This window comes from Podarcis raffonei, chromosome 8 (genome assembly GCF_027172205.1).
Source record: "Podarcis raffonei isolate rPodRaf1 chromosome 8, rPodRaf1.pri, whole genome shotgun sequence".
Classification (NCBI taxonomy): domain Eukaryota; kingdom Metazoa; phylum Chordata; class Lepidosauria; order Squamata; family Lacertidae; genus Podarcis; species Podarcis raffonei.
Window position 1 is genome coordinate 26,963,458 of NC_070609.1, and position 20,155 is coordinate 26,983,612.

Here is a 20,155-nt window from a genome sequence, read left to right on the forward strand (position 1 = left end):
AGGAGGGCTGCTGGTGGGAGGGCACTCAGCTGCAGCAAAATCTTCAGCAGCAGGAGGTAAGCTTCTGTTGGCAACACGGCCACTGGCAGTAGGCAATAAAGAGCTCTGAAATGGGGGCTCTTTGAAGTGGAATGCAGGATGCTGGTGGTTTGGCATCTCTCTGCTGGATCCAAAGCCCCACAGATCCCTTGAGAGGCATGATCAACAGGCCCCTCAGCTGTGTGAGCTTAGAGCTGGTGCAACAAAAGAGAGTTGGGGTGGAGGAGAGAAACTGCCTGCCCACCTCCTTCCACTCTGACCAGGATGAGTACCAAGGTTTGGTGTGTGGCAATCAATCTGCTGCTTTGTTGCTCTCCACCCAGGCTTTGGATTGCTCTGTAATTATTATTTTTTTAACTGGCATTAGTGATTTGAGAAATTGTGCCATGCCATTATGGTTGAGATCTGTTCCAAAATCCATATCGTCACCTGTACAATCGTATTTCAATCAAATGCTAGCACGTGCTACTGTGCTTGCTTATAATTAATAGGCACTGGCTGTGGTTCAATGAGTGCCTTTGATCATAAACTACTAGTTGTCTTTCAAGCCATTCAGAAGATTCCCATAGCCCCTGGATTGGTTCTAATCCACCGTTTTGCAATCACTGGGCTGGATGACCTTTTAAAACAGACCATCCCAGACCAAGTATGTGATGATTCTGTGTTCTCATGAGTGTAGATAATTGGGGCCCTTGTAAAGGAACACAGGTTTGTCGAAATAGTCATTTAAAAAGTAGGAAGTTTTCAAGGGGGAGGAGTATAATAGAATAGAAACACGAAGGGATTTTTACATTGGCTCAGAGTGAGGAAACTTTGCCAACCCAAGGGCCACCTTCCTTTCTGAGGGCCACATGCCAGTGTGGGGTGGGACAGGGCCAAAAGTGGGTGAGACAACAAATGTAAATTTTATCTTTGTACAGTAGGCTGGTCTCTACACACACGTGCGTGCACCCCTCTTTATCACCCATCCAGTCATGCAAGAGGCATTATCAGAATTCAAGGACACATTCCAGCTGGGCAAAAATACTCAAGAAGGGTGCAAAGCCGGATTGTGGAGACTTGTGGCCTGGGGAGAGGGTGATGGCTTCAGGAGATCCCGAAGGACTAAAGAGAGAGATTGGGGGGGGGGTTGAATTTGGCTACTGGGTCTGTGTTTCCCCACCCCTGCTGCAAAGAGTTTAATGAGTCTCTTGCCTCCTCTTGGCCTGACCATTTCTTTTGTCCTTTCTGTGCCCTGTCTCTAGCTTTTCTGAGTCAAGAGGACTCTCCGTGGCATCTGAAAGCGAAGGACCTCAGCCTACAGGACCATTTGACACTGGAAGAGGCCTCCTTTGCACTCAGTACAGAATGGAGGAGGTCGCTGGTGGGTCTCGCTCCGCTCAGAGCAGGTCAGGGGGATCCACTGCAACTGCCTCGCTCAGAAGGAAGACAACACCTTCTGATCTACTGAAGGAAGAGACCAAACCTTCCTTTGGCAAAGTCTCAGCTGTGACACAGATGCTGGAGAGAGGAAGTACCAGAACCAGAGGCAACAGCCCCTCCAGAGTGTCCGTGTTGCTCGAGGCCTGGGAGAAAGGGCTTGTAGGCACGGGCACCATTGGCCCATCTTCCTCAACAGGCATCAGGGACTCCCGTTCCCCCGTACCCACCAGGCGCAGCTTTTCAGCCAAAGATGCTCCCCACCCACTTTTCTCAGAAAATACCAGGAGTTCTCTTTCTCCCACAAATGCCAGGCAGCCCATTTCTCCAGCAGGTAGCAGGCGACCCCTTTTTCCAGCTGATACCAGGCGGCCCCTTTCCCCAGCAGATAGCCAGCGGCCCCCTTTTCTAGCAGAAACCAGAAGGTCCCGATCTCCAGCACATACCAGGCTGTCTTCCTCACCAGCAGAGACCAGGAACTCCTTCTCTTCAGCAGAGACCAGAAGGTCCCGATCTCCAGCACAAACAAGGAGGTCTTCTTCACCAGCAGAGACCAGGAACTCCTTCTCCTCATCAGAGACTAGGCGGTCCCAATCTCCAGCTGATATAAAGGAGTCACCATCTCTGGCAGACAGCAGGAACTCCTTCTCTTCAGCAGAGACCAGGCGGTCCCGATCTCCAGCACATACCAGGAGGTCTTCTTCACCAGCAGAGACAAGGAACTCCTTCTCCTCACCAGAGACCTGGCGGTCCCATTCTCCAGCAGATATAAAGCAATCTCCAACAGATACCAGGAACCCCTTATCCTCAACAGAGACCAGGCGGTCACATTCTCCAGCACCTACCAGGCAGTCTCCTTCACCAGCAGAGACTAGACGGTCCCATTCTCCAGTAGATATAAGGCGGACTCCATCTCCTGCAGATACCAGACACTCCTTCTTCCCATCAGAGACCAGGCGGTCCCGTTCTCCAGCACATACCAGGCGGTCTCCTTCACCGGCAGATGCCTTGTTGTCCTTCTCAGAGAACAGGCGGTCCCATTCTCCAGCAGATTTAAGGCGTTCTCCTCTAGCAGATACCAGGCTTCCTTTCTCCCCATCACAGACCAGGCGGTCCCGTTCTCCAGCAGATACAAGGTTTTCTTCACCAGCAGAGACCAGGCGTTCCCTTTCACCTGCAAATAGCAGGACATCTTGCCTCATGACAGATACCCAGGGCTCAGCAAGTTCCCAGCCTTTGCCTCCTCCAGTAGAGAGCCGCTACTCATCTGCTGCGGCAGATGACCATCGCTCCTCTTCCACAGCAGATACACAGTGTTCATCTTCTTTACCAGTCGACAGATACTCATATTCTGTGGCAGATATTAGACGCTTATATTCCTCAGCCGACACCAAGTGTCCGTCTTCCCCAGCAAACACCAGGCACCCAGTTTCTTCGGCAGAAACCAAGCACCCAACTTCTCTGGCAGATGCCAGACACCTGTCTTCCTCAGCAGACACCAAGCAGACATTGTGTTCAGCAGAAAACAAGCTCCCAACCTCCCCAGTAGATGGCAAACACACACCTTCCCCATCAGACGCCAAGTGCCTATCTTCCTCAGCAGAACCCAAGCACTCATTTTCTTCTGCAGAAAGCAAGCGCTCCTCTTCCCCAGCAGGTTCTAGAAGTTTCTCTCCCACATCAGATGGGAAGCCCTCCTGCTCTCCCAGCCCACAGAGAGATTTTACAGCTCACGGTCCTGTGTTTGCTCAGGTGTACACCCCAGCTTCAAAGCCAAAGAGCCTGTCAGGAACAGAGACACAAGATGCTAATAGCACCATAGTAACTGGATCCCAGGCAGGAAACCACTGTGGTAGTGCTACTAACACCCCTCTGGCAACTAGATTTCAGAGAGAGAGCCTCATATCAAGCACAGATGGCTCTCAGGAGGAACCTCTCCCTGTTATTCCTATCAGCACTGAGGCAATGGAATCCCAGAGGGAAAGCCATGTGCCAAATGGTGCTAGCTCCAGTATAATCACCAGATCCCTGACAGAAAGTGCCCAGCCCAGTGCCATAATACTTAGATCCCAAACAGAAAACTACCAGTCACAAGTTGCCAATGCTACTTCTTTGGGTGGATCCCTGGGGGAAAGTTACACGCCCAGCACCACAAGCACTAAACCTCCCAGTGGGCCCTGTGTGCTAAGTCCCTTGCCTCGTGTTGTAAGCTCCAGCACTGTAGCCAAATCTCAAACCCAGTGGTATGGCCCCAATGGCAACAGCATGGTCGTCTTTAGGTCTGAACGACAAGTCATCGTACCCCAAGCTGGAACCACCACTGTCTACAGAGCAGGGCAAGAAATTATCATGTCCAGCTCTGGAACAGGGAGTGCAAGCAAAGCCCTGCAAGGAAAGTCCCTCATGCAAAGCTCTATCAGCTCCCTGCCGCCAAAAGAAAACTTGCAGTCCCAGAGTGACCTCCCTGATGACAAGTCCCCACAGGGGAGCCCTGCATCCCTTCCAGATGATGTTTGCAACTGCTCCATAGCAGGATCCGAGCAAGAAAGCTGCATGACTCAATCCAGAAGTGCCGGTGTGAGTGACGCCCAAAGGCAAAGGTGTATGCTTCTGCCAAACCCTGCATTCACATCAAATAGAGATGCTACCACACTCAGGGAGGGAGTTGCTCCTTTGAGCACGTCCGAGAGAGACTGCAGCCCACACGCCAAACCTGCATTCCAGAGGCACAGCAACTTGTTTACATCAAGCAGGTCTGAAAGGGAACAAAGCATGCCTGATCCAGATGGCCCTGTAACAAATGGGTCAGAACAGGAGAACAACCTCTCAAGAGCAAAGAAGGCCAACACGTCTGCATCCCAAGGACTTCGTTGCTCATCGGATGCTGCAGAAGAAACCAACATGCTTAGAACCTCTGCTGAATCCCAGGAATCTGTGACAAGGGAACAAAAATCCACCGTCTGGAATGAGCTAAAAGAAGAACAAGGTTATCCCAGAAAAGATTCCCCCGTGTTTGCACTGGAACCAGCCATTCCCCCTACCGAAACGAACTCCTCCCATGAACCTCCAAGCCAGGAAGCAGGACACAGCAGCAGGACAGCAGAAGAGGAACCTGAAGAAGCTGTGGACATGGAGCTTTTTGTAGACACCCTCCGTAATATGGAGCCCCCTGAACTCCACAAGCCCCTGAAGCTCCTCCCTAGGCCTCCACGTCCTTCCACGTTTGCAAAGCACACATCCCTTCCACCTATCGACGAGGACCACGTCGCTCCCAAGTCAAAGCTTCCTCTCCCAGCAGCAATAGGTGAGCTTTTCGCTCTTACCGAGGAGAGGAACTCAGAGGGAGAAAAAGAAATGGAGGAGGAAGAAGATGAGATGGAGGAAATAGAGAACCCATATCTTACCAAGGATGAAAAGTCATGGGAGAACAGCCAGGCCAGAGAGTCGTACCCTTGGGAAAACAAGACGTTCAAGACCGAGGAGGAGATTGGCTCTTTCCTGGGGAAGTTGCAGGAAGGGGCTGCAGACGCCAAGGCCAAAGCCATCGCTCCTAAAGCTATCGCCAACCAGAGCAACTTAATCAGAGCAAACATTCTCAAAGGGCTTACTCTTTTGTCTGGCTTCTCAGACAAGAAACCTCTGGAAGATAAGCCTTATTCTCGCTTGGACAACAGTCTCCTCTACAGCAGGTTCATCTCCCCAGAGAAATCTCAACAAAAAGTCCTGGAAAAATGGAAAGAAGGAAGAGATTTGCCCACACTCCTGACTCCGGCTGCCCAAAAAGTCAACAGGGAATGCCAGACGTCTCCAAATGAGCTTCTGCTGAAGGCTCCTGAAAATCTGAGTTCTGAATCACCGCCATCTGCGCTGCAAGCTGAGCCTGCCTTTGGGGTGCCAGGTGCAGACAATAGCTCCCAGCAGGTTACTCTTCTGTCCATAGAAACAAACTCTCTTCCCCAGTCGAAAGCTCAGGTAAGTCAGTCTGCACTGTGCAGTGAAGGGTTCCTTCCATCCTTCTTTCGCTGGCAACAGCTGCAATAATGTCACAAAGAGATTTTGTTGTTTTAGGGCGTTCAGGAAATGTGGACTATTTAGGGCCCGTGTGGGTGTGTAACAAAAGTGAGGCGCTGTAGCACAATTCATGCCAATGGGTTCTGTTCCTAGAATCTCCACCTTCGACCTGAAGTGGAACTGGTGGTACAACATCCAGTTGATGCTGAGAGGGTTGACAAAACCTGCATTCATAAGGATAATGATTACAGGGCCAAAACCACCAAGGTCTTGACTCAACTGTACAGTTTTTAGTCAAGTCACTGGGTGTTTGCACCTGGATGAAGGGCACAAGAGCTTAAGCTTCATTATGTTGTTGTTGATCTTCCCTAATGGCTGCTACAGAGTCGGTGATGCTCATTAAAGAAATTGAAGGGAAGCAGAAGGGTCCATTTAGGACAGGGATGAAGGCTGTGTAGTTGACAGATCACAATGTTCAAGCTTTTGAGACCTGGGACCCACCTTTAATTACAACTTGCAATGTGGAGCCCATTCTCATATAGGTCCAATCTTTCCCCCCTCTCTCCTCTGTCGTTCTCTTTTCCTTCTTTTTATAATTAATGGATTAAAATGCTTATTTTAGTAATCATTAAAAAATGTTAGTTTAAACACTTAATAAATAAAAACAAAATATACATATTTTACAACAAAGGGAAAGGGACTACTGATAATCATATTCCAAAATAGTTTAAACCATTTCCAGTCTTGCTCAAACTTTGGTTGCTTCCATAGGGATGGGCAAATCTGTCGATTTCACTTTCTCATTTTTCCTAACTTCAGTTCTGTGCATTTCCATATGGGTTTGCCAATTTAAGGAAAAGTTCTCATGAAAATTCATAAGCATTTTAGTGCAAATTTCTCCTAATGCACAGGTTTGTAAACATTTTTGCCCATTTTTCAAAGCAATGTCCCCTAATATAAAGCATTTTTTATCTTTCTTTCACTAATTTAATGCATTTTCTATGCTGTTGTCACTCAATATATGCATTTTTATGCACACTTTCACCCAGTATATGCATTTTTGTACACACTACTTGGCTGCAGAATTGCATTGAAAAATTTGGAAAATTTCAAAAGATGACTGTGTTTCATCTGTAGATTCATGACTGTAGATTTGCATTTAAATGTGGATCGAATCAGAGTTTCCCCATGACCCTTACTTCCCAATGATCTGTTTGTTAAGCCTCCATTAAGATTTGTTTGCACAACTTTTGTGGAGAAGTTGGACACAATAAACAATTTACTGAGTGTTCATTATGATTTGCTAGTAGGAAGTTTGGGCAACGTTCTCTCAAACAATTGTTATCCCACACTTTCCGCAGCATTCAACCATCGCTTTCTTTATCTCAAAAAGTCATGTTTGTGGGGGATTTGACAAATCGCTAGTTGATGTTGAAATGTGGAGAACTGAATTTAAGACTGGAAAAATGAAGAACTGAAATTGGCACATTCACCCATCCCTAGTCTGACCCAAATCAACAAATCCCACTAGTGCATTGGGGGGGAGGGGCTTTCTTCCCCCATGCCCCCTTCCAAATCAGCTCCGCAGGGTCAGGCAAACTTCCTGAACAGCACACAGCGGGAAGAGAAGGAAGGTCACTCTGTTTGGCAAACATAAATGCTTATGCTGACCAAACAATCACCTTAGTATGATGCTGAATTCCCCCCAGAGGGCCTTTTTGTGTATGTGTGTGTGTGTTTTCCACAAACAAGCAATATCTAACTTACGATAGATAGATAAATAGATAGATAGATGATAGATGATAGATAGATAGATAGATAGATAGATAGATAGATAGACAGATAGATAGATTTCGTATGGGATAGGCAAGGATTATTATCTCCATGTTGCTGATGGAGTGGGTGGGAGCTTTCTTTCCCTCCCCATGCAAATAGTGGTTTCAGAGCAGGAGAGGCATTGGGGTAACTAGATGTTTCTGAAATGTAACCTTTTTTGCACCCTTTTCTCATGTAATTTTCCATTCATGTTTAAATTGCAGCAAGAGGAAAAGAAGCTTCCGACGAAGATTAATGTGCGACCTGGAAAGGTATGGAGGGTGAAAGGGGGGGGGGCTGTTGTTGCCAAATGTCTGGGCAAGGGGCTGATATGCTTGCAGGGACAAAGTTAAGGGCTGGGTGTTATTGCATTGGTGGTAATCTCAATTTCTGCTTTTCTCACTAGATCACTCTGTACTCTGAGGCAGGCTTTGGGGGTCAGAAGAGAGAAATATGGGGTGATATTAGTGATGCCACATCTTGGGAGCTCTCCCACACCATCTCCATCCGAGTGATCCGTGGAGGGTAAGTAAGCCTCTGAGTGATTTGCTTTGGGTTGTGTTGCAGGGAAGGGCCGTGTGTGCTGTGCATATAGAGCAGGGATGGGGAACCTGTGTGGCCCAACAGATGTCATTGGACTCCCAACTCCCATCACCCCCAGGTTTTAGGGCCAACGGTGAAGGGGATGATGGGATTTGTAGTCCAACAATGTCTGGAGGACCCCATGTCCCCATCTCTACTGTACAGGCAGAAAACACAGTGCCGCATAGAAGTGAAATCAGAAGCAGATTAAGACCTTTCTCCTAATGCTTAGTCAAAATATGCTCTCCATCCAGTGGTCCTATTCTTGCCCTCTGACATCTTAAATGGTCAAGGGGCATAATTTCCAGGTAGGGTTCATTTATTATTTTATTTTATATATATTAAATATTTAACTTGCCCTTCCTCCCAAAGGAGCCCAGGGCGGCCATCAACAAGAGATAAAACAATAAAGAACATTAAGTACATCTTTAAAACACCTTAAAACAATTCTAATGCAGATGCGGATTGTGAAGGTTCACAACTTAAAAGGCTTCTTGAGAACCGAAACACAGCCAGCCCTCAAAATTTGCACATATCCAAATTTTGTGAAGTGGTACTTCAACCAGCGTTTGCAAAGCAGACATATGTTAGGTAAAAGTGCACATAAAAATTACCACGTTAGTGAAAACAGCATACAAAAATGCATTTAAGAGACATTGCTTGCAAAAATGTGTACATTAGTCAAAACTGCAAACAAAAATGTTTATATTCAGAGAAATTTGCACTTAAATGTCCAAGTACTTTCCTTGGGGATTGTAAAAATAAATAGCAAACTGCGGTGGAAATGTGAAGAACTGAAATTAAGATTGGAAAAATGAGAGGCTGAGATAACTGAAATAGACAGATCCATCCCTACTCACCAACTCTACTTGGAACTAACCCAATGTCATGTACTTGCCAGCTGGGTAATGTACGAGAAGCCACGATTCCATGGGCGGAAGTGTGTGCTGGCAGAAGGGGATGTGGAGATCACCAACCCTTGGAGAATGTTCCACAAAGAAGGGGCAGCAGCTGAGAATGCTCCATTCCATATCGGCTCACTCAAGAGGGTTGTGCGGGTAAGCAGGACTCCTTTCTATTTGCGAGTAACTTCTTTCGGAAGCCTGTTGTTTGGAAATGCAGGTCTCATACCAGCCTTCCTCAACCTTGGGTTCCCAGATTTTGTTGGACTACAACTCCCATCATACTTGGCCATTGTTCATGTTGTGTGGGAATATCATGTGGGGAAGGCTGCTCTATACATTGTGATGGATGGAAGGGAGGGAGGGAGGGAGGAAAACACAAGAATGGGGCAGGGAGCAAGATTGCAGTATGCCTATAAACTCTGGGCGGAGGCAGATTTTGGGGAGCACAACCAGGTCAGTGGCACTGGGGACCTTTTCTCAACAATTTTGGTGGTTTGTTTCCTAAATAAAGCTCAACAACTTTGCGGGTGTCAGGAATTTTACTTTTTGAAATACGGCAACCCCTTTTCATTGAATGTATGCAAAGGGCTTATTTGAGTTGTTAGTGACCACATTTGGATGTAACACTAAACCATGGGTTAGTATTACATGAATGGGCGACTCTCCCCAGAGCTTGCATTCTCCTCTCCCTCCCACATTACTGAAAGGAGAAGCCTAGAAGCTTTTTCTTCCAGTTTTAGCCATTGTGACCAGTTGGGGTGGTTGAGAAGGCAGTGGCATCCTCCCAGCGATGGCAGCAATGCATTCATCAGGGTAGGATTGGGGCAAGGTGACACCAGTGAGGTCAGGGGGCTGCTGCATCGAGTGACATTGATTGCATTGGTCCTTACTTGTGTGCTCTTGGGCATTGGACTTCAGCCATTATGTTTGCAACCCTAATGTCAGCACAGGCCTTTGGAACTCTTCCAAGTAAGATATCTCTGTCCCCTGGCAGTGTAGTAATTGGACTTTGCGGTACATTTCTCGATGCTGGAAATCAGTTTGGCGAGAAAACAAAGAGTTCTGTAGTTGTTTCCCCCCTTTCACAGGCCAATCCTCTCTGTTTCAGGATTACAGGATTCCTGAGATCAGTTTGTTTTCTGAGGAGAATGGAGAAGGCAGAAAACAGAAGTTCACAGATTCCGCAGAGGACACACGAATTCACAACGAGCCATTGCAGGCAGCTTCTATAATTGTGCACTCTGGCCTGTAAGTGACAGCTTTTAAATGCTTTGAGCATTCATGATGTGAGAAGTGATATAGAACTAGGGATGGAGGAGAAAATCAGTTTGGTTTGGATTTTAATGTAAGCTTACCTAATTCGCAACCAAATGCAGAAATGGGTACGCTAGCGGAAAGTGTGCACAAAAATGTGTATATGCGTATATACATACAAAATGCATTATATTATGGGAAAGAGTTGTGTGTGCATATCTATATGTTTCCTCATTTTTCAACACAGCATGGGTATTTGATGGTCTGGGGAGGTAGATAGACTAATAATCTGATTTTTTTGCACAGGCTCACAGGCTGGAGGATTATTGTGCAAAGGCTAAATTGTGACCGGGACACACTTTGGCCTGGCTTGCAAGTAATGCAAACTATAGTTTGTTTGTTTGTTTGTTTGTTTGTTTGTTTGTTTGTTTGTTTGTACAAACACACTCCAGCCAGCCAACTATGGTTCGTTTGTGGCCATATGTTTCTTTCATATTACAATCTTCTTCCTAAACTTGGTGGGGGTTTTTGCCCATGTTTGGGATTACAAGTTGGCTGTACGCAGCAATGATTAGCTAGGGCTTGTGGCAATGCATCTCTGAATATCAGTCCCTGGGAAACAACAGTGGATGAGTGTTGTGGCGCAGGCTTCCCAGAAGCATCTGGCTGGGCACTGAGAACAGAATGCTGGACTAGATGAACCTTTGGTCTGAACCAACAGGGCTCATCTTATGATCTTATCATGAACCTGCCTCCCTAGGATCAGTTTTTCACCTCTATTGCTGATCAACTGCATTTGTCGAAACCATTGAAAAGCTGTGGGGGGAGCTAAACTTGTTCAGCAGGAGAAAAAACAACACTAAGTCATCTTTTTAAAGTACACACCCTGAGTTGATTTCAGCTCAGCCCAACCTGAAAAGCACCTCTGGCATAGGTCCATTTAATTATTTTTTTTTATAAACATATTTGTTATGTGCAAATCCTCTCATGACTCAGTGGTAGTTAAAGGTTCATGGCTTCATTTGCATAACTTTCCAGCTAGCAAGTGTTTGTTCAGCCTTTCTTTTGTACACATATTTGTAGCAATTTGTAAATCCACACTTGACCTAATGGGAGGGATGTGCAATAGCTTGCAACACTGAGCTTGGGGTTAGATTTGATAGATGTATTTTAGTCAAGTGACAAGTGGGACCTGCCGTCCTAGTGATAGAGGTCTGAGTTTGGGGGCAGGCTCTCAGCTTGGAACATGAATATTTTATTTATTAAATTGAAATTATTTAACACGATTCATATACCGCTTAAGCATCAAAGGCTCCAAGCAGTCGGCATAAGATATACAGTAAAATTACAGATAAAATATAAATTAAAATCAGATGCTAGAAAGAAGTTAGGCTAAAAACAATCCAATAAAAATCAGCATTATGAAGCATTTATATTATCTCTTTATGTCATAAAATGCATATACCACAAAGCGGTTTACAAAAAAAAAGATACAACAATAAAATTATCACTAAGAAAAATGAACAACAATGATTTAAGACTTTCAAAAAATTAAAATAACAATAGGTTAAAACAGATTAAAATACGCGTCAACTTTCTAAACATCTGAGTAGGCTTGTCTAACCAAAAATGTTTTTTAGCATTATGAAATAAAACTACAATTTGCATAAAATATATATTAAAAGTAGGGATAAAACCAGATATTTAAAACAAGTTAGGCTTTAAAAAGCAAAATAAAATCAACGGTTTTAAAATATACATTAAAAAATAAAATTATGTATTAAAATACAATTCAAATTTACATGGCTCCCTTAAACAAAAAGTTTTTAGCAGGTGCTGAAAACAATACAGTGAAGGCACCTGCCTAATAATTGCTGCAAAGGAAGTTCCAAATTATTGGTGCTGACACACTGAAGTGTCAGTTCAGAACAAACATGTGGTTTTGCTGGTATTTCTATTTAACTGGGTGAGGCTTGAGAAGAGGGAAGTGGGAAGTGTGTCCTTCCTTTCCACTCTGCTGGAGCTTCCCTGTATACACTGAGGGCAGCTTTTAAAACCCCCACGATATGTGCTGTTAACTGTTAGGGGCTTGAGAAGGTCAGTTCCCTCCTATTCTCTACCTCATCCTGGAATATAGAAAATGTCTCAGAAGCACAGAAGTCCCTGTCTTCAGCTGCTGGAGACATAGCTCTCCTTCCAGGGCTGCCGCTAGGATGTGCTTTTCAGTTCATTGGGCACATGACACTACAAAGTTTTAGCAGACATTCATGGTTCTCTCTATGCTCCACAGGTGGCTTGTTTACTCAAAACCCTTCTTTGACGATGATCCTTATGTCTTAGAACCTGGTGGGTATCCCAGTTTGCGAGCCTGGGGAGCCAAGGACCCCTCAATCTGCTCCATGCATCCAATTAAGATGGTAAGTGTTGTTTGGCAGCATCTTCCTCCTGTTTTCAACCTTAAGGTAAAGGTAAAGGGACCCCTGACCATTAGGTCCAGTTGCAGACGACTCTGGGGTTGCTGCGCTCATCTCGCTTTATTGGCCGAGGGAGCCGGCGTACAGCTTCTGGGTCATGTGGCCAGCATGACTAAGCCACTTCTGGCGAACCAGAGCAGCGCACGGAAATGCTGTTTACCTTCCTGCCAGAGCAGTACCTATTTATCTACTTGCACTTTTACGTGCTTTCGAACTGCTAGGTTGGCAGGAGCAGGGACCAAGCAACGGGAGCTCACCCCGTCGTGGGGATTTGAACCAGTGACTTTCCGATCGGCAAGCCCTACGCTCAGTGGTTTAGACCACAGCGCCACCCTCGTCCCTTAGCCTGGCATAAACTGGGATCATCATAAGTGATGGACAGCTTATAAATCTAAATCATAAATATATGTTGGGGCATGAGTGTCCAAGCTATCGACTTACTTGTGGTTTCCTGTTTACACTTTAGAAGGCAGGCTTGAACTGCATGGAGACAGAAAATATTTTTTTGAAAGAATGACATTTTATATTTGAAAATCCCCACTACATCAGATCTAACACACATCTAGTCCACCATCCTGTTCTTGCGATGGCAGAGTGGTCCATGAAAAGGAAGACGGAGTGGGCAGATCCACTCAAAGAATTCTCACTCTGGCTTATTCTTGTTTTAGGGCTGTCCTGTCGTGGAAAAGCCTGGCGAGCCCAAGGTAAGAGGGGGAAATAATTGCTGCTGAATTTGATCCTAGGGCAAAAATACTTCCCAGCAGAAAAGGGGGCTAGAGGACTTAAGCTAGCTCTAGCATTGCACATTTCATCAAGAGGCATCAGCAAATCTTTGTTTGGAATAAGCTAAAGTCTTTATTAATTTATATCCACTGTACTGAGTGGAAAAAGTCATTAGACAGTTAATCTACCTAGGGAAAGAAAGCTTAAGTGGTCTTCCTGAGTTGTGAGTTCAGTTTCTCTTTTCTTGTTTCACTTTTCCTCCTTCCTTCTGCCATTACTTGTAATGCCTGATGAAACTGAGTAAAATATGCCATTTAAAGTTTGCAGACGTGTCTGTCGTCCTTGACAAAACACACTCTACAACAGGCATTTCACATTTTGTAGCTCAGAAAACTGAAATGTTACACATAGAATAAAATGCAGAAAATATGGCAATGCATAGCTTTTGCAGAAACATGTCCAACAGGCATCCTTTACTTTGGGCTGTTGGGGGTTGTGCTTATAGATTTTAAAGGAATAAATAGCAAGTGGCTACAGCCTACAGTAAAATGTAGATGAATAGAGTGGCATGCAAAAGGAAGGGGGAGAGAAAGCAGTGCTTATGGACTTAGGAACTCTTCCATACTGGAGCTTTTTCCAAACATGAGCTGAATGTTGTTGAACATACCACAGCAGCCACAAGAACTAGGAATTTGCTCTGTTATAAAAAGAAACCCTAGACATTTAAGGAGTCCAGATTGTAAGCTTTCCTCAAAAGTGAGTTGCTCCAGGCCCTCATTATTTTGGTTGCTCTTTTCTTTAAAAGCAAGAAAGGTTCAAAAGTTTGTGAAAAACACCAGGAGGAGGAGGTATCCACCATTTTACTCTCATTGTTCTCCATGTATCATTCTCTCTTTTTCCCTCTTCCTCTGCAGGCTCTAATCTATGAGAGGCCACATTTTCTGGGTCATAGCTGGGAAGTAAGCAGAGACATTTACAACCTGAAGAAGCCAGAAAACAACCAGGACTCCAAGATGTCTACTGCAGGCTCTCTGAAAATCCTGGGAGGCTGGTGAGCATTTGGAAGAATGAATAAGTGTTGTAGAGCAAAGGAGCCATCTAGGCAGCAATAATTGTCAGCTGACTCCTACACGCCAATCCCTGATCACCCAGGTCTAGGAAGCCTTTGATGCAGAACTGGCCAATGAGTCTGAGCATGAGCAACATTCACTGTCTGTTCTGGAAATTGACCTCAACCCAGCCACTTCTCCCTTGGAGCCTGCTCCATCCTCAACCTTGCCTGTTTAGCCCGCCTGCTTTCCTCATCTCCTGGTATCCAAGAGCATTCTGGACACTGTAGTTTGCTAAGGGTTGCTGGGAATTGTAACTCTCTGAGGGGTAAACTACAGTGCCCAGAATTCTTTGAGGGAAAGAATGTGTTTCAAACGTGCTTTAAAGGCAGAGTGTGTTCACAACTCTGACTCTAACAGCTGATCCCACACCTTCTGCCCACCCCAATATAAACAGTACAGCTTGTTGCTGTCATTTCCCTGCCCTTCACCCTAAGGTCCTAGTGCGGGTTATGACAATTAAAATACAATGTATGTCTTTAACATTTGCACCTGGCACCTTCACTACACATCTTTCTGCAAATGTTGAAGACACAGCTCATTACACTGGCTTTTGACATCTGAGATGGAGAGGAAGCTCCACAACGTAGGGGCTGCCACAGAGAATGCCCTCTCCTGGGCCACCATTGCCCCCAAGCCTCTGAGGGCAGTGGGACAACCAAAAGAGCCCATGAATTATTGGGGATGGGGGAGAAGAAAGATGGTTGTACATCTGGAAGGAAAGGGAGAGTAATTTGCCTTTTGTGCCACATGCACGCTCTCTTACTGTTGGATTGTTTCACCTTGCTAGCTGGATTGGTTATGAGAAGGAAGGTTTCCGTGGGCACCAGTACCTGCTGGAAGAAGGAGAGTACAATGACTGGACACAGTGGGGAGGCTACAATGAAGAACTGGTGTCACTTCGGCTTATTCGGACGGTGAGAAAACCTGTCTGCTTAACAGGGCGATGGATGGGAGATTTATTGCCACAAAGGAAGAAAAATTTCCTGGCTTAAAGCATATGCCGAGTTCCTAAAATAAGAAGTGTCAAAGGTCAGCTGTATCAGGGAGAAACAGGACTAGTTCAGAAGTATTATTTGTTTTATTTCTTTTAACTTTCCCTTGACTTCCAGTGTTCCGGCTAATGCTTATGTAACCAAACCAGCACTACCCACACACGAGGCAGGTATTAGCAGACTTGGGGGGCACCTTCAAAGTTTGCAGAAGGACCAAAAAAAATTTAGGAAAAGAGCTTGAGGGAGGTACAGCCTCCAAAACTGCTGGCTAAGAACTGAGTGTGCTTTGTGGCCATGGAATAGTGACTGTATCGGGGACAGGCAATGGAAACTACTGAAAATGCAATTATAGGTCTTGTTTGTCCAGTGTGAAAGCAGGATGCAGGCTGTAGTTTCCCAATTATTTATTACGAAAGTGAGGACAACGCCCCCTTGAAATCTAAAGAAATCATCCTAGTGTACATTGCACATGATTATTTCACATGTGTCTGCACTGAGGAAAGGAGCACTGGGGGTATCCCATGTATTATTATATTTTATTATTATTAACTGCTGCTATTATAGTAATTTTCCTTACTGTTCATTTGTAGTTTCATTGCTGCTATTTTTTGAATTGTCAACCACTTGAGTATGGTTTCTGTAGAAAGACAGAACAAATTTGTTGTTGTTGATGATGATTTTGCCCTCCTTCTCCAGCGGTTCCCAGGGCATGTTACAACAATTTAAAATTCAGAATTAAAAGCAATTAAAACAGTAGCAGTAAGCGTGTTACATGTTTTTAAATTAGTTATTTTTTCTCCATGCCAGAGTGTTTCCGAATGCATCTTTAATTAGCAGTTTCCTGTCAACAGGCTGTTTACTAACTCATTCCCTTTTCACAGCCTGAGCAATTGCTTTTCTGGTTGTTGTCATTGTTGTTATTAAACAGTTAACGAAAAACAAAATAATACCTACACAACATCCACAACAATCCCTAAACCTTCTGCTATCACTTACAGTGTGTTCACATTACTGACTTAAAGTGCTGTAAAGCTGTTTCCTCCCTGGTGTATTTCACAGCTCTTCCCCTCCCCCACACTGTAGCCTTTCACATCAGCATAGTTTCATTAGTGTCAGATTCATTTCTGTTTGTGTACACACCAAGGGCCATTGACGGGGGGGGGGGGATGTTTGCACCATACATAAAGATGCTCACAACCTGGCTAGAGACAAATTGGGAATGGCTTAAAGACGCCATTTAGTGTGAAGCTGATTCAAAAAACAATGCATCAAACAGTAGTATTTTCTGCATATACATTTTGGATATCATGTGAATATGGATTAAAAACTCAGTACTAGAAACGTAGTAAACAAGAATGCAAAGACAGCCTTGCTCCTCTCCTCAATCCATCCCCACTGCCTTTCCTCCTTTTCTATATCTCAGGTCTGTAGGATGTGAAACAAGGCTCCTTTTTCTTGAAAATCCATCTGCAAGGAGATGGGTTGCTGCTGGGTGTGCTGATACATTTTATTTTTCTTCACTCGGTAGGACTTCTTGGACCCAGCCCTTGTGCTGTTTGAGGCCATGGACTTTGAAGACGGGCCCAGCGTTGAGCTCAGTGAAGCGCTGCCAGATGTTGAGCTGGCCAGCTACGGGACCACGACACAATCCATCCATGTCCTAAGTGGAGTGTGAGTATCGTTGTGTTCTCTGGTTTCTCAACCCCATATGTGGGGAGGCCACATCAGGGCTTCACTGAAAGTGGGGTGAAGCATGAGGCACATGATCCCTGTGACAACATAAATCTCCACAAGCTTCTGCACTGTGGTTTGATTCTGTATAGGGAAGGTTTTTTAATTGTTTCATGTTTTATTATGTTTTTATATATGTTGGAAACTGCCTAGAGTGGCTGGGGTGACCCAGTCAGATGAGTGGGGTGCAAATAATGAAATTGTTGTTGTTTTACAAGTTTGTAAATGAAATAACTTTGTGTGGTTACATTTGTTGTTTGCACTGTTTAATGAAAATAATAAAAATTACAAAGGAGGGGGGAAAGGAAGAGTAACATAAGACCTCCTTTGTTTGATCCAAATAAGAAGTCTCTGAGAAGTACATGAGCTTTTTGAGATGATCAAAACTATTCCTCAGTCTGGATACTAAAAAGCAAGCAAAAGGATAGGTGTCGGGGAAAGCCCAAATCTGTGTACACACTTTACCTTCCAAGCACATTCTTTCCCTCAAAGAATTCTGGGCATTATAGTTTGCTAAGGGTTGTAGGGAATTGTAACTCTGTGAGGGGTAAACTAAAGAGCCCAGAATTATTTGAGCAGTAGAATATGTTTCAAATGCAGGCAGAGTACGTACATATCCAAAATCTGCTGTTTGAAACAGTTTGATAGGGAATGGAGGAGGCAGTATCCAGACTTAACGAGGATGAGTGGTGATTATTGCAACACAGTTGCACCAAAGGCTAGAGGGAGAAAGAAGCAGAGCAGTGTTTATGCTCATTAAGAACTGTAGGTCAAAATTTCACATAATAGATGTGTCAGCAAAACACACACATTGAGCTGCAAGTGCTCTGGGTGACAGATCGTGAATATGGAGGTTTAGATAATCCATTTCCATTTTTGCGGCCAGGTGGGTGGCCTATGAAGATAAGAATTTCTCAGGGGAGCAGTATATCCTGGAGAAAGGAGTGTACCGCAACTGTGAAGACTGGGGTGCAAGCAGCTGCCAGATCTCCTCAGTGCAACCTATCCTACAGGTGAGAATAAAGAACTCTGCATTCATGTGCCCCCAGTTCAGAAACCATGTTCCCAATCCCACCTGTCTCCAAGAAAGAGCTTTGCGTATCCTTCCGTTTTGTGTTTCCAAATAGGTTTTTGTGCAGGGCCAGATTAAGATGTTTGGGGGCAATTCTCAGAACAGGGCCTGCCTCCCCTCAAAAGCAACACATGAAATTTACCACCACAAAATATGTCTTGTCTTAACGACTAACAACTTTATTATAGCATAAGCTTTTGTTGATTGCAGAAAATAATAATCCTCTAAGCCTTGGGAGTTTCACAACTCTCAGCAAAATACAAACATTTTGCCAACCCTGTTAAACAAAAAGAAAATATTCAGAATATGGGCTCTTGAAACCCATTGTTGGTTTCACTCCCTGCCTTGGGCCAGTCACCAGCTCCCAGCCTCACCCACCTCAACATGGCTCTTGTGAAGATATAGAAGGAAGTTGGGATGGCTGCAAATGGGAACTTAGTGCTTATATCAGAAGATGATGGACTTCATTGGAGGTTTTTAAACAGAGGTTGGATGGCCATCTGCCAGGGATTCTTAAACTGTGGTTCCTTTGTTGCAGGGGGTTGGCCCTTGGTGTACCTTCCAACTCTACAATTTTTTATTCTCATATCATAGACATCAAAATTTGGTTTGTTTAACCAGAGGGATGCATTTTTCTGGATCCTTCCCTCTTGGATTGAATAAATGATCTCAAGGACCGTCCAGTCAAGCACATAATTCTTATCTTTCTAGGCTTGCCTAAAGATTATATTGTTTACCACTTCTTTTTCTTCTCTCTCTCTCTCCTAGGTTGGGGAACACAGTCTACACTTCATTTCTCAGGTGAGCAGGTGGACTTCAGAAGCAAAGCATGAGGGTGGTTCTTATGCCCATCACACTGCTGCTACATGGGTACTACCAGACGGGCTGCTGATTCACACAAAATTTGGTTATCCCATACTTCCTAATTTTTTTTTACCAGTCTGTTGTGACTTCCACCAAAGAATCCTGGGAATCGTAGTTTGGTGAGGGTGCAAATATTTTTCAGTTAAAATATTTTTCTATCCCCCCCTTCCAGAACTACAGCTCTCAGTGTTTCTTTGGGGAGAAGAAATGACTGTCAGGAAACACATTGGCAGGATACAGATATTTCCGTCTGCCGCAGGTCTGATTCCTCCATGTTCATTATTTCCTCATTTTGTTCATATCTGACATTTTCTTGACTCCCCAGATCCAACTCTTCTCAGATCCAGACTTCTTAGGGAATTACGTCTCTTTCAAGGAAGACCAAGCCTCACTTCCAGAGAATTTCATCCCACGCTCCTGCAGGGTCAATGGAGGCAGGTAAAGTGATGCTTCCTCAGTACAGCAGCTGAATATAAATGGTATGATGTGAAGAACTCATCATGTTGGCTCTAAAGATTTAGGGCAGGGACTGCCAGCATGATGCCCTCTCCAGATGTTGCTGGACCAGTAGGAGTGGGGGAACCTTTGGCCCTCCAGATGTTGCTGAACTACAGCTCCCATCAGCCTCAGCACACCTAGCCAATAGCTGGGGATGATGGGAATTGTAGTTCAGCAACATCTGGAGGGCCAGACTTCCCCCATTCCTGGTCTACAGCTCCCTTCTTCCTTGACCATTGCCCATGCTGGCTGGAGCTATTGGGAAGGTTTCATGTTGGCTACTGAGGCTATCCTTGATTCTTTGTTCACCTGAACAAATAATGCTAGGCATGAAAGGTCATGCTGGAGCAACTGTCTTACTTTTGGATTTTGAAACACCTGAGTGGAGAAAGATTTCGAACCAAATCTACAACCCTGAACATGAAATTGCTGCCACTTGAGCGATGGAGTCAATCACGTCTCTGTCTCATTTCAGCTGGATTCTCTATGACTGCCCCCAGTTTGATGGAGAGCAACACATTCTCTCTGAAGGCGAGTATCCAACACTGACCTCCATGGGCTGCCTCTTCACCACGTCCATCCGCTCACTGAAGAAAGTCCCCATTGTAAGTTGGAAACATCTTCTTGGCTCTAATACTGGTTGGCAGTAGGTAAATGACAGGCA

General features: G+C 44.8%; 1 protein-coding gene across 1 annotated transcript in view; it reads left to right on the forward strand.

Annotated features, from left to right (window-relative positions):
• Positions 1-20,155, forward strand: part of CRYBG2 (crystallin beta-gamma domain containing 2) — a 62,865-nt gene that overhangs the window by 37,813 nt on the left and 4,897 nt on the right. The window contains exons 4-17 of the mRNA XM_053398698.1: positions 1,284-5,430; positions 7,509-7,556; positions 7,691-7,809; positions 8,768-8,924; positions 9,880-10,019; positions 12,316-12,442; positions 13,168-13,203; positions 14,137-14,273; positions 15,122-15,248; positions 16,855-16,997; positions 17,944-18,070; positions 18,898-18,930; positions 19,319-19,431; positions 19,967-20,096. Of these exons, the coding sequence (XP_053254673.1) occupies positions 1,284-5,430; positions 7,509-7,556; positions 7,691-7,809; positions 8,768-8,924; positions 9,880-10,019; positions 12,316-12,442; positions 13,168-13,203; positions 14,137-14,273; positions 15,122-15,248; positions 16,855-16,997; positions 17,944-18,070; positions 18,898-18,930; positions 19,319-19,431; positions 19,967-20,096 (5,584 nt within the window). The remainder of the gene's footprint in view (positions 1-1,283; positions 5,431-7,508; positions 7,557-7,690; positions 7,810-8,767; positions 8,925-9,879; positions 10,020-12,315; positions 12,443-13,167; positions 13,204-14,136; positions 14,274-15,121; positions 15,249-16,854; positions 16,998-17,943; positions 18,071-18,897; positions 18,931-19,318; positions 19,432-19,966; positions 20,097-20,155) is intronic.